At 44.5% G+C, this 14,850-nt stretch overlaps 1 protein-coding gene across 30 annotated transcripts in view; it reads left to right on the forward strand.

Annotated features, from left to right (window-relative positions):
- NEB (nebulin) overlaps positions 1–14,850 on the forward strand; it is a 359,744-nt gene that overhangs the window by 189,084 nt on the left and 155,810 nt on the right. For all 30 annotated transcript variants that reach the window (XM_069616457.1, XM_069616464.1, XM_069616462.1 and 27 more), the window contains 10 exons: positions 3,743–3,946; positions 4,093–4,197; positions 6,633–6,740; positions 7,134–7,445; positions 8,705–8,908; positions 9,056–9,160; positions 10,173–10,280; positions 11,478–11,789; positions 13,617–13,820; positions 13,991–14,095. In XM_069616457.1, the coding sequence (XP_069472558.1) occupies positions 3,743–3,946; positions 4,093–4,197; positions 6,633–6,740; positions 7,134–7,445; positions 8,705–8,908; positions 9,056–9,160; positions 10,173–10,280; positions 11,478–11,789; positions 13,617–13,820; positions 13,991–14,095 (1,767 nt within the window). The remainder of the gene's footprint in view (positions 1–3,742; positions 3,947–4,092; positions 4,198–6,632; positions 6,741–7,133; positions 7,446–8,704; positions 8,909–9,055; positions 9,161–10,172; positions 10,281–11,477; positions 11,790–13,616; positions 13,821–13,990; positions 14,096–14,850) is intronic.

Below are 14,850 nucleotides of genomic sequence, written 5' to 3' on the forward strand. Positions count from 1 at the left end.
GGGAGGAGGCAGACACCCAAGAAGGCGTGAACAGGGCATTCGTGGAATACTATAAGGTCTTATACGAAGATTGCGAGGGGGGCAGCCAGGAGGAGATAGACGAAGTGCTGGAAGATGTAGGCTTGCCCAAGGTCAGCGATGAGGAGCGGGAGGAGCTAGATGCTCCGATCACCCTGGAAGAGCTGAAGGAGATTGTGAGACAGTTGGCCACTAGTAAGGCCCCAGGGGCAGATGGGTTCCCCAGTGAATTTTATAAAGTTTATGCAGAGGAAGTGCTCCCGCCCATGCTGGAAATGCTCAATGAAGCGTACGAGATGGGACGGTTGCCGGAGTCACTTAGGGAGGCGATTATAATACCACTCCCTAAGCCAAATAAACCGGGACATGATTGTGGCTCCTACAGGCCCCTGTCGATGCTGAACCAAGACAGTAAGATCCTGACAGCTGTCCTGGCTACTAGAATGCGTAGAGTGATCGGCAAGTTGATCCACCCTGACCAGACGGGCTATGTCCCTAATAGGAACATCACTCACAACCACAGGCGCCTCCACAGGGTGGTCGAGTGGGGTGGTGGTGAGGACGGCGAAGCAGCGATAGTGGCATTGGACGCGGTTAAGGCGTTCGACTCTGTTCGGTGGCCTTGGCTGCTAGCGGCTCTGAGAGGATACGGGATGGGACCTGGTTATGTTAGGTGGGCCGAGATGTTATACAGTGCACCACTAGCCAGGGTCTGTACGGGTGCGGTGGTGTCAGAGAGATGGCAGTTGGGCAGGGGCACTAGGCAGGGGTGTCCCTGGTCCCCAATGTTGTACATCCTGGCCCTGGAGCCCTTAGCGATTTACCTCCGGCAGCAATATGACCCGGTCGGCATCGATGTGGGAGGAGAGTGTCACCTTATATCCCTGTATGCAGATGATATGCTGTTATACCTAAGATACCCAGAAGAAAATTTGCAGTATGTCTTAGAGGTGATGGGGAGGTATGCCTGGTTGTCCGGTATAGCGGTAAACCCTCAGAAATCCACCCTATTTCCGCTGGGGGGCTATGTGGGGACTCCAGTGGAGAGGTTGCCAGTGTTGCAGATCCCGTGGGCGACGAGATCCTTTACATACTTGGGAATTGATGTGTATCACACGACCGCGGAAGAGCACAAGCATAACACTGAACTTGCCGTGGGGAAGATCGAGAAATGTATGAGGTTCTGGGAAAGATTGCAACTAGCGATGATGGGCCGAGGAGCTATGCTTAAAATGGTAGTGCTGCCCAGGCTTTTGCATTATTTTAACAACATCCCCTACATGATTCCTAAGAAGTTTTTTGTGAGGCTACATAGTGTTTGCAGAGAATTCCTGTGGCACGGCATGCGCAACAGAGTCGCACTGTGGAAGCTGCAGAACTTCTATGATAAGGGCGGAATCAAGCTGCCGAACTTTGAGGCATATTATGTGGCAGCGCAGCTACAATATGTGTCCAGGTGGCTCTCTGATGACGAGACCCCTGAACACAGGCTGTTTGGGAGGGATTGCTCCCCTTTTTACTTGCGAGAGGTGATCTGGGTGGCTAATGCATACATGAGGGAGCGGCCTAGTATGCTAGCTTTGGGACGGAACATGTGGAAACGGGCCTGCCGGATGATGGGCAACCCTTTGCCGTGTGTGTTGCAGTTCCCATTGGTCGCACTGGCGAAGGGAGATGGGCAGCTCAGAGCAACCATTCGGACATACTGGGAGTCAGTGGGGTTGGTCACCATGGGAGATATTTGGCAGGATGGGACCATCTTGGAATTCGAAGATTTAGAGGCAGGGTTCGGACTGCACAGGGGTCAATATATGACATATCACAGGATAGTGCAGGAGATCCGGAATAGGTGGCCCGAAACTACCCTGGCCGATGAACCGGATGCCACGGTGGAGATACTATATGACACACCGGAGGGCGGGCATGAGGTCTCTAGGTTGTACGAGATGTTGATGACGAAGGTTGGGAGCGATTTAGAGCACTTGAGACTGGAATGGGAAACGGAGATGGGGGCCCCGATGGCAGATGGGTTGTGGGAGCGAGCCCTCGGGTATCATAAAAAAGTATCGAGAAACGCCAGGTTTAAACAAATACAGCTTTATATAACGCACAGGGCACACCTGACCCCTTTGAGAATATCCAAATTTCGGGATGTTGGACGCCAGGCGTGCCCCAAGTGTGACGAGGAGAATGCAGACATGATACACATGTTTTGGGCGTGCCCAGTAATCGCAAGCTATTGGGGTGAAGTGGCGCAGAAGCTGGCAGAAAAGGGAGTTACGCTCATAGTGGATTCAGCCTGGGCCTGCTTACTGGGGGGATATCCCAGAGCGCGTAAACTTAGACATGTCGATAAATTGAAAGATCTGGCTTATGTGCTTGCTAAACGTAGGATTGCCATGGGTTGGAAGGAGTGTCATAAGCCACTTGCAATTCTAACCAAAAATTTGCACATTTGTGTCCAAAATAAAGTGAATATTTGTTAAAGCAAAGTAAATTCTGTATCCTTTGGCAAAGTCCTGTGAAATCTTGAGTTGTTTTCACTAAGATTTATTCTTTTATCCTTTTAGAAAAATCCTTGGTTAGATACACTAGCTTTTGTTTGTAAGTTGGATTATATCCTTGTTGATTTGGGATCTTTATTGGTTTGGAATTCTTGGTTCAATTCACTGAGTCTCATAGGTTGAGAAAATCCTTAAAGATAGAGGAATCCTGTTGAGGTTGAGATCAATGCAGTGAATACTTCAATTTGTAATGTTCCCTTGGGTCTCAGAGCTCATTCTAGCTACGTGAGCATCTTTGCACACGTTCACTAAACATTACTGCTTGGCTGCCTTTGCGGGCCAGGATTTCCATTTTGGTAGGGCAGTCCTCCAGAATTTTCTGGTTTAGGTGGTGTCCTTGGTTCCTCCCTCCTCCAGACTTACATACTGCTTTGAGAGTTTATCAAGGATGAGGAATCTGTGGCAGGAAAGAATCCATTAGAAGAACAAATTACTTACCTCTGTGTACTGTTCTTTCTGATGGATGTTCCTGACACAGATTCCTCATCGCTCTCCCTACATGCCCCTCTTGCGGGAAGCTATTACAACATTGGTTATACTGTCTCTCGGCCTCAGAGTGCTAGGGAAAAAGGGTGGAACTGAGCTCATGGGGTGCTGTGCCACTACATATGCCGGCCCGACGTCATATCTTGTGTGGGCGCATAAAGTTATCGGACGGAACCGATGAGGAGCTGAGCTTCGCCCCCTGGTGGCAGACACATTTCTGAAGAATAGATGCACTGGGATAGGGATATCAAAGATGAGGATACATGGCAGGAACATCCATCAGAAAGAGCATTACTGAGAGGTGAGTAATTTGTTCTTGTAAACCATGTGGTGCTTTCTATGAACAATTTTGTTGCAAGATGGCATTTCCTGCCAAAATGTATCCTGCACATTGACTAGCAACTCATCAATAGTAATGTGCCTTAGAGATCAGGTCAGTACTGAGATTACAGTAGATTACAATAGATCACAGAGATTACAGTATCATAAATTACTGCAGCGGTCCTTTTTTAATCCTGGCACGTCACTGTAGATGGAGCGGCGGGTAACTTGCCATTTTCCTCTGCATGCTTCTTCATGGGCAGAGAACTTTGTAATAGCATAATATGCCAATGTTTATAGGCAAACTGCACTGTTTACTGATTCGGGTACAACATCTTAATTTGTAATTTCAGGCAATCTACAAGTCTGACATGGAATGGATCAAAGGATGTGGCTGGGTTCCCATTGGATCACTTGAGGTGAACAAAGTGAAGAAAGCTCAGGAGATACTGAATGACCACTTGTACCGCCAGCGACCAGACAGCATGAAATTCACAAGCATCGTTGACCCGCCAGCCATTGTCCTCGCCAAGACCAACGCTGATCAAATCAGTGATGTATGTAATATCAATAAAAATGCAGACACTACTATTGGCATAATAATAATAATACAATATGAACATTCTATTTCACTGATTGATGCTTTGGGGTTTAGCGTTGGAATGCCAGTCAATACCATGTTCTATTGCTTTGTTTTCAACAGTGGAAGTATAAAGAAGCCTGGGAGCATGACAAGAGGACAATCCATGTGATGCCCGATACCCCAGAAATCGTCCTATCCAGGGCCAATGCCATCAATGTTAGCAAAGTAAGTATTGACAATCCTCATTGAAGTGGTATATTAATAACCAATGCTCATTGTGCCTTGGGTTTTCGATACATGGGTACCTAAACAATTTCAGTGGGCAACTGCAGCAATTTACATTCACTCAAGTTGCAAGTGGTGTGCCACAATTAATCATAAATTGCACAATATCATGCCATAATGATTTGGTGATGGTGGAGTTTGTTCTAGCCAGTTTTGTAATAGGAGATTGTTTGGCATGCCTCTATATTGATCTAGAGTACTATCCCTACACTTTATTTTTGTGGTGCTTAATGGGTGGATAGATGGAACCAGACTGATACAAGTTGTTATCAAACTGGGATGTTGCAGATTGAGGCTGGAGAGCGTATACCTCTAATAGTCTCTAAATCATGAGTGTGCAAGTCTCAGGTGACAATGGCAATTCTGCTTCCTCACCTGTGTCTTCAGGTGATTCCTCTTCCCACTCACCTTTCTTCTTGCGTCTTCTAGTTCCACGCTTCTTCCCTTCCTTAGTAACTAGATAAGGGCCACCTTGCCTGGTTGATTAACAAGCCCGGCAGAAGGGACCCCATGGAGCCAACCCCCTAACAGGGAAAAAGCATTTCGGCGTTACAAACCCTGACGGTGAATCCGATGTTGCTGGCTGGAAGATGGTGGAAGGATTCCAGGTCCGTAATAGAAGGTAATCAATAGCTGGTGGAACACAGCTCAAGGTGAAGAGTTCCAACAAGGAAACCCAGAACAAAAGGCAGCACCAGCAAATGTTCCAAAGGAAAAGGAGGCAGAAGCAAGGAGGGTCCAAAAACCAAGACAGGAGAAAGATGGACAGGAATCAAGCAAGGACAGAGAAAAAGCCAAGACAAAATGGAGTCCAGGGAAAAAACACAGAAACAAGGGAGGAGAATGAGGGCACTTACATGAGAGCGAGACTCAGCAGGGTCTGACCTGATAGAAGAAGGGTTGCAACGCGCTGAGCGGGATGGCTGTACAGAATATAAACAAACAGCAGCTATCTTAGGGGAACACTAGACCGCGGATGATGGTCGGCGAGGATGTCAGAAACTAGCTTTGCCGCCAGCGTCTCCATAAACTCCAGTGGTAGGTTGTGACAGCATGTCCAGGAAGATGCGACCATGGCCCTATTGAAGAATCCAAGGTCCTGATAAAGGCATGGGTGCAGGGATAAGAACACCTTTTGCCTAAACTATAATCAACATTTTGTAACAATTTGTCAGATTGTATTTTCTGTAGTCTCTATATATTTATGTACATGTTTTGTATGTTTCAATTCATGTGTCTTATTTTTATTTTTTGTTTTTATTTGTTATGTTATTTGATCTTATTAATATGGTGCTAAGTGTTGCATAGCTTGTGAAGTTGGTATTATGAATTACCTATTTCAATGTTTTTCACAATGATAAAAATGCAAGTTTTGTATAAATGCTTAGATGTTTGGTGAATATTTCTTTGAGTGTACCTCAACAATAGAGTATTTTAAAAAGCAAAGCAAGTAATGCATCTAGTAACATAGTAACATAGTAATATGTTTTTACATGGCGATTCATGCTAAATTCCTCCAACTTTTAATTGCTGTAATAATTGAAGTTTGTATTACCCAATGTAATGGTACTCAGTTGATTGAGATTGAAGGGATGAAGGACTGAATTGGCCCCGCTAAGATTCAAACCTGTGTCTACAGGTTATACACAGATATCTGAGGAAAGCACTTAACTAGCGGCACTGCCATTTTGAACGTAGCTGTTAAATCAATTAATTATATCCTGGGAGGGCAGTCAAACTAAAAAATGGTTATCCTAGCGGGAGGCGCTATGTCTTGGTATGGGTAGAGCCTCCGAGTGTATTTCCTCCACTCTCTGTGAATGGTTGATGAGTAGTGCCAGGCTGTCACCTCAGAAGCTCTTCTCATAACCAAGTCATGCCTGCCTTATCCCCAGGCACACGTTTCCAATATAAGATAGGTTTCCCAGCAGTAGCTGCCAAAGAATGGAACTCCCTCCCGCTAGCCATCAGCTGTGACCCTTCACACATATCTTTCCGTAGAAAACTCAAACACTGGCTCCTCACCTTCAAACGGTAGCACCTATAGATCGTATAAGATATCTTGGCATATTGTAAATATCTGTAATACCTGTAAATACTGTATATTGTAAATGATGCCACATGCTGGCTCACTTCGATGCAATTGTGAAAATGTCTGTAAATATCGGTCCAGCGCCCAGATACCCACGGGTTAGGCGTGCTTTACAAATGCTAAATAAATAAATAAATAAAGATAAAACAGTGTTTTATTTTCTGGCGCACTCGCCAATGCCTCCTGGTTTGGAATGCTTATCTGCTTTTAGTAGAAAGGTATTGCATGTGCATCATGTTCATGCGTTTAATGACAATAACCCCCCTATTTATTTGATTCGCAGAAACAATATCAACAAAGCTATGAAGACTCTAAGAAGAAAGGGTATGACTTAAGAGCTGATGCCATCGCAATTAAAAGTGCCAGGGCTTCCAGAGACATTGCAAGCGAGGTGTGTATTCTTGTCTCCCAAGACTGGCCAGCTAAAGGCCAGCTAAACAGCTTCTCATCACATATGGCGAATTGCATTGTATTTGGCACAATTTCATGGGGGGTTGGGCTTTTTCAAATGAGTTTCAATAGGGGAGATTGGGTTTTTTGTCTCTGGACTGTTTGATTATTTGATGGGGTATGAACCCTCTCCTCTCTCCTTTTGGTATGACATCCTTTTCCTTTCTCAAATGGAAATTTGAAGTGTGCGTGGCCGGGACTTGGCGACTTGGCGACTTGGCGATAGCCACTCTCATTGCTGAACGTGTTGGAATCCTATTTGCCACAGCATTGTGACTTTGTGTTTACTTGTCCTTTCTATTGTATTCATCTGTTCATTTTTTCACATCACCAGTACAAATACAAAGCTGCCTACCGTAAGCAGCAAGGCCATTACGTAGGATTCCGCAGCCTCCAGGATGATCCAAAGTCAGTGTGGGCCATGCACGTGGCCAAGATCCAGAGTGACCGCGTGTACAAGAAAGACTTTGAGATGTCGAAGACCAAGTACAACAGCCCCGTGGATATGTTGGGAGTTCTGTTGGCCAAGAACTGCCAGAAACTTGTCAGCGACATTGACTATCGGCACTACTTGCACCAATGGACATGCCTTCCAGACCAGAATGATGTCATTCAAGCCAAGAAAGCCTATCAACTTCAGAGTGATGTAAGTTTCGTCTACAGTAGAACGTATGTGGAATGAGAAATGTCTACATTAGAGAAAGGAAGACAATATTACATTCCGTTTTCAGAGCAAATGCCCAATGTAAAGGTTTGTGTTTATATTATATTGCAAAAGTCAATTACTCAGTGTACCAACCCTCAGATAAACTAACATAATTGTAGAAAGTTTATCCAAACATGCACTAAACTTACTTGAGTGTCACAGCAGTGTCCCTGCCCACTACTTTGCTCTACTTTGACTGGCCAAGAAATATCACTGAACAGCGCGTAGGATCAGTTATTACTTCTCTGGATTCTTTCACATATTTGGTTGTTTTGGTAGTTTTTAATTCACTGTACTACTCATTGTAAATATGATTTCTAAAAGCTTGCTTCCTAGTCCTATAGTTGCTATTAATGCACAGATATGTTATCGGGTCATACTTTCAAACACTAAATCTGATATTTGAAAAGGCAATGAGATGCACTTACCCCTTATACTCATTTTTATTTTAGGTATGTTACAGATTTAAATGTATGCTTATATTGTACATGATAGCACATACTATATAAACCAAGATTCACGACCCACGTCATGGCATATGTGCTTTGCAACAAAACGTCCTCCAAGTGCCTTCAAGAATGATTGCCCCCGAAAGAGCTAATTCCCCCAAATGTGGTATTCTAGAAGATGCACGTCTTTTGATATATTTGGGCCTGGGAATTATGGGAATTATGGAAGGGCGAACCGGCAGGGGCAAACCTATAGTAGAGAGACATGCCAGTAACGGAATGGCAGTCCTATAATGGAAGAGTAAGACAACAATGGCAGAGCAGCAATGCAGCGTCAGCCCAGTTCTGGAAGGGCCAACCAATACTGCAAGTCCAATTATTGAAGGGTAGACCAGGATAATGGAAGGGCAGACGAATACTGGCACACCATGCTAATAATACCAAGGGCCAATGATTTCGTACCAAACCAGTGAACAAGGAATAATGTGAAGTCTTTGAACAAAAATGAACTGTCCTAAATCAAGACTCCAACCTATTCAAATGAAAGATGGAAGTCGTCATCAGGTTTTAGAAGTCGAGTTCCACATACAGAATTTACCCAAGATGCCCAACAATCATATACAAGATTCTGAGCACACGTGCCTCTTTCCCTGCCACACATTATCTGCACACAGAGGCAATGAGACACTTCAGATGTGCCTAAAAATTAGTGCCTTTTAACATAGATTTTCTTCGCCTCCCTTCTCTTAGTGGCTCTACAAGTCTGACATGGAATGGATCAAAGGATGTGGCTGGGCTCCCAGCGGATCACTCGAGGTGAACAAAGTGAAGAAAGCCCAGGAGATCCTGAACGACCGCTTGTATCGCCAGCGACCAGACAGCATGAAATTCACGAGCATCGTGGACCCGCCAGCCATCGTCCTGGCCAAGACCAACGCTGATCAAATCAGTGATGTACGTCCCTTCACCTACCATGCAAATCCTGGGATGGGGCCGATGGGGCTTGACTCAAGTTTCACGATGACACTTTGCAATGTTTTTGTGATTGTGAAACATCAGAGGTGAGGTATGATGCTTAACTTCCTTTTCTTTTCCCAACAGTGGAAATATAAAGAGGCCTGGGAGATGGACAAGCGAACAATCCACGTGATGCCCGATACCCCGGAAATCGTGCTGTCCAGAGCCAATGCTATCAATGTTAGCAAAGTAAGTTAAGAACTTAGATGGGTCGCTCTTCTAAGGATGGACATCGCCTATTGTTTGGCTAAACCTCCTCTGGGTATAGCGTGCAAATATACTAGGTTGATGGCCCGGTTCTGGTGGCACTGTCATGCAGCATGGCACGCGTTTAGGATGTTTGAGAGAAGTCCTTGGAAATTGCAGGGTCACCAAGAGCAAAACATTTGCCAGTTTGAATGTATTTAAATGAATATGCTTGCTAACAACACTGGCGGTCGACTGGATTCAAAACCACGTTTACAGTGTTTACAGAACGCACCAATACCCCTTTCCTTACCTAGAAGGTCTGCTGGGTCTGTGGCTCAGTGGAATAATGCATCCACTACAGGGGCCTGTGTTTGACCTCATGGTCACAGGTTTGAATCCGGGGGGGGGGGGTCAATCAGTCCTTCATCCTTCTGCGGTCGATAAAATGAGTACCATTAAGTTGGGTAACAATAAACATCTGTTATTAGCACCAAGAGGCCCTTTTGGGTGAACTTGCTCTTTACAAATAAACCTGTTATGTTATACGTTAATAAACATATCCACAGACTTACATATTTGCCAACAAATTGCTAGGATTGGGAGGTCGACACATGAAAATGCTTTGCCCCACACCACGCAGTTAGGATGTACATATACCTTGGGGGGGGGCACAATAAGTGGTAAGCATGTTTGGGGGAAAGATGCGACCCATAACATAGTTTGAGAAAAGGTTTTCCACGTGTTACCATGAGTACTGTCCTAGAAATGCAGCAGTAATGTACCCTTAAGTACCCAATATGCTGAAGTATTAAACATACTTACATTTTCAACAATAAACACACGGCCCACCACAGCAAAACCACAAGAGTTCTAGAGTAAGTGATAACGGCGGAAAAGTATACACCGCTAAAAACAAATCTGTAGCCGAACTCACTGCACATACTACTTCTGGAGCTGGGGTATGGGGCAGCCATTTGCTTGCCGATGTATAACTCATGCACTTTGTCTCCAGAAACACTACGAGCAAGCCTGGCAGGATAACAAGAAGAAGGGCTATGACCTCAGAGCGGATGCCATCTCCATCAAAAGCGCCAGAGCTTCAAGAGACATTGCTAGTGAGGTATGTGCTTGGTATTTATCCCTGTACCGCGGCCCCTAATAGGCATGATCCTGATATTTATTGTCTCCTGAAAAACATTGTTTCGGACTTGAGGATTTGCTGCATAGTTTTTCAGGTTAGTCCCTTTATAAAACATTCACCCTCATGGGGGGTGGAAGCATAAAAGAAAGGCGTATTGTTTTTGTACCTCCATTTAATGCTCCAGCCCATGTTCAAACAGTGACGAGGCAGAAGAGGGACACAGAACAGAGATAAGATCTCCGCTAGGCGTTTATACTCTGATCAGTTCGTTTTGTTGAACGCCTGCAAAATATTTTCATACTGGTGTGATCGGAATGCAATCCGATTGAATCCCCCCTGGATTAGCACCTCCTAAAGACCAGGTAGATTCCATAAGAATCCATTAGTTAACATTGTCTGAAAAGTGTGCTTTGCAGGCAGCATTTACTTTTTCACAAGATGGCGAGGAAAAGGAAAGAGTTAAAGTAAGTTCACCTTTTCCCATCTCACCTGTGCATGCAGGTGACTGCACAGCACATAAGTGCTAACGTTGGTTGTCCCCTACAGTTTAACATTCAACAGAAAATAAGGGTGTTTGTGTCTGTAGTTTACAAAGGATATCTTACCATACGAGCAGTGGTCTGCAACCTGTAGGTCTCCAGATGCTTTGGACCGCTTTGGACTCTCACTCTCATGATCCCTCACCACTGATTGGGCTGCGAGGTGCTGACAGAAGGTGTAGTCCAAAACATCTGGAGAGTCAACGTTTGCAGACGTCCACAATTGATACACCTATAGTGTTTTCAAGCGAATCTTTGTTAATGGATTTCTATCCTGAACAATTTGGTTAGTGATCCTGATGTTGCTTTTAGCGCAATGATTGGGGCATTATGCATTTGTGAATGCAAGTGTCAACTGTGCAGAGGTTGTGAGCAAGGGAGGGAATGGAGTCAAGTCTTTAGTAAAAATCATAGTTGGCTCGTGATGACCACATGAGGCAGGGCCTGCTCCAAAGCAAACAATCAAGCTTCCACCCAATTTGGTAAAGAAGCTAAAATTCCCCCATGCAGACTTGACATTCATGCATAGACAGTAGATCACCCTTGACGTATGTTTCATACCCCTTTTCGAATAGGTTACAGCATCAACTATTCTAGAATTTTGTTTTACCTTCATGTTTCTTCCTGCATATTACAGTACAAATACAAATTAGCATACGAGACGCAGAGAGGACACTATATTGGAACTCGCTCGGCCAAGGATGATCATAAAATGATGGGATTGATAAAGGTTGGCAAACTTCTCAGCGACTTAACATACAAGAAAGACTATGAGAAGACCAAGACCAAGTGCCACATCCCAGTCGACATGGTCTCGATCAAGACTGCCAAGGAGGGCCAGGCCATGGCCAGCTACATTGACTACCGGCACTACCTTCACCAGTGGACTTGCCACCCTGACCAGAATGACTGCATCCAGGCTAAGAAAGCCTACGAGCTGCAGAGTGATGTAAGTATGACACTGCACGCTTATTTCTTCATATGTTCTTCACTATTTGTATTTTATCGGTGACAGTAGAAGGCATTAACACCAAGAACACTGAACATAGGAAAAGTAATGAAGGTATAATTCCCACTGCTGAGTGCCTTGCAAAAATATGAGAATTGATGGGAGGGGCGAAGTATCGACCAGTGGGAGAATGGGATAGGATATCAACTTTCATGTACGTAAGAAAGGGTCAGCCAACAACTAGCCTAGGGATTGGATGAAAGGGGAGCACAGACTTTGCCTAAGTCTGAGAGGGGGTGGGCGAATGGAAAGGGGAAACCCAGAAAGAGCCCAAAAGGGCAGTGGAAGGGGAGGAAGGGGAAGCCCAGAGCTAGCATAAGGTGGGAAGGCATGGGGAAGGTGGAACGGCGAGCACAGAACCACTGCAAGGCTGAGAATGGAGAAAGTAAATGGAATGGGTAGAAGAGAAGGAAGAGGAGGACAGAACTAATAAAACTAGCCCTGGGGTTGATGGTTAAAGAACGTGTCATTGTTGGCAACAGAAATATAAATTTACGAAAGTATGCATCTAACCACATCACTCGAGCCCTGAAGATCCTTCGCTGGCTCCCAATAAGGGAGTGGTCCCACATCAAGACGCTCATCCTTGTTCAGGAGGAACTTCATGAAAGGACACCCTCCTACTTCTCCGAGCTCTTCATTCCCTTTTTCCCTGAACAGTCACTTGAAGTCAGCTTCCTTCAATTTCCTAGCCTCCCAACAGCAATGTGTGCAAAACCCGGGGTGGCGATCTCTCCACACTCGAGCCCATGCCCTCTGGAACTCTCTTCCTCTCCACTTCCTGTGATTACTCAGAAGGTTTCAGACTCGCTTATTCCTCAGACCCTTCATGCAGCTTCAACAAAGACTGACTTTTCAGGTTCATTTCCACAATTTGCCACATAGCTATTGTAATCAAAATAATGTGACGCCCATCAAGCCTCCCCCGGCTAGAACCACCAAAATGCCTGCAGAGCTGTAAGAGAGACACCGCTGTCGACCACTGTTATGTTTTTATATAGATTTTCATGTTGCCATCCTCCTGCTTCTTATCGTTGTAATAATAATGGTAAACTACTCCATTTATTGGCCCTAGCATTCAGACCTGTGACTTCAGGTCTCAGCAGTGAGAGCTCAATAAAACAAGCTTTTTAATTGTCTCATCTCTGTAAACTACCCATATACTTCTCAAGTGTTCTGAAGTAGCCGTCGGACAGCATGTATGCTATAGAAAATCCCCAAATGTCTGAACGTCTGAATGAATGAATACACATATAATATACAGCAAAGACATACAGATGCAGTTGGCAGCCTTAAATTATGACCCTGCCTATGATCACACTTGAAACCTGAATTTTCTTTACAAGGCTGCACTTAGAGACATATGACTCATCCTTGCAGCAAACCTGGAGAGCATGCCCCATTTTACAGCAGCCTTGGATCCCAATAATTGCTCATGGTTATAGGTTGTTGGAGTGAGGGAAACCTGCTTTTATTCTTGGGACAAGGTGTTGACTCTGCTCAGGAAACAGGTTGCCACTTGACAAGCCTATTTCAATTGGTTGCTTATCTAAGAGGTATTGACGTACCTTAATGTGCTGATGACTTGCTCTATTTCTCTTGGCTGCAATACATATTTGTATATTCTTCGGTTTCTTCCTCTCATGCCGGTGTGTAGCACAATGGCCTTCTATCAATACATTGAATGGATGTGCTATTTAGAAATATGTAACATTGGCATCCAACTGATCAAGGCTTAAGTAATGCTTCCTTTTCCTTCGACTGCAGTGGCTCTACAAGTCTGACATGGAATGGATCAGAGGATGTGGCTGGATTCCCAGCGGATCACTCGAGGTGAACAAAGTGAAGAAAGCCCAGGAGATCCTGAACGACCGCTTGTATCGCCAGCGACCAGACAGCATGAAATTCACGAGCATCGTGGACCCGCCAGCCATCGTCCTGGCCAAGACCAACGCTGATCAAATCAGTGATGTACGTCAACTTAATCATAACACATCCTGTGCTATTCGAATATTGTATATTAAGAACAGACATACGCTATAAATCGGCCTATATTTTTTTTTAAGAAATAGGGAATCCTGGAATTACAGAACTTCCATCCAGTTCTCCTAAAACAATCTATTTTTTCTATCTTTCAACAGTGGAAGTATAAAGAAGCCTGGGAGCATGACAAGACGACAATCCACGTGATGCCCGATACCCCAGAAATCGTCCTATCGAGGGCCAATGCCATCAACGTTAGCAAAGTAAGTCATTCGATATTTAAAAGGGGCTTTGGTGTTTAAATGTCTTCAGTACACTTGACTTGTGAGAGCTATCTTAACAGGCTCTACTCTGGACCTTTCTATCTTTATTTACTGAACCATCATACATTTAAATATATAATATTTATAGAGAAAATTAACATTTATGGACTGAACAAATGCTTGGCGAGCATCCATTAAGCAGGACTTTTACAGCATCAAAAGATCAATGTATCCATCATAATCTTAAGCCTTTCCTGCAGATTTTCTGTCTTGGAAAGAAAACCTCAGGAATTCGATCCTTGTGTGCTTATTAAATCTCTACCCTGGAACGTGATATATTGTTTAAAACCACATAATACCAATGACACATTTTTATTTCTGAGGGCTTACAGATGATTTCTTGTGAACTGTTTAATGTAAATCTCTGGTGATCACGGGAATTGCTGCAGAAACTGGGAACGTCTCCACAGAGCATCAGCCCCATTTACACTAATATCTCTTAAAAATGCTGCATGCTCTGCACATGTCTTGTTTGCAATGGGGCATTATGTTGGATACATTGAGCTACTGCTCTGCAGGGCGCGACTCGCTTCTTAAAAGGCCCTTTCTGCACCATAGCCTAAGCAACCAGGGTTCAGCATAAAATGGCCCTCCTTGCATATGTCTGTAGCTATTCCATCAAAGGTTCTTAAACATCAGTGTTTAAGAAAATATAGACCTAGCATGTATGATCCGGGCAGAGGCCATGTGGCCGC

The sequence above is a fragment of the Ambystoma mexicanum genome, chromosome 9 (genome assembly GCF_040938575.1).
Source record: "Ambystoma mexicanum isolate Mex_15411 chromosome 9, UKY_AmexF1_1, whole genome shotgun sequence".
NCBI classification, from domain to species: Eukaryota; Metazoa; Chordata; class Amphibia; order Caudata; family Ambystomatidae; genus Ambystoma; species Ambystoma mexicanum.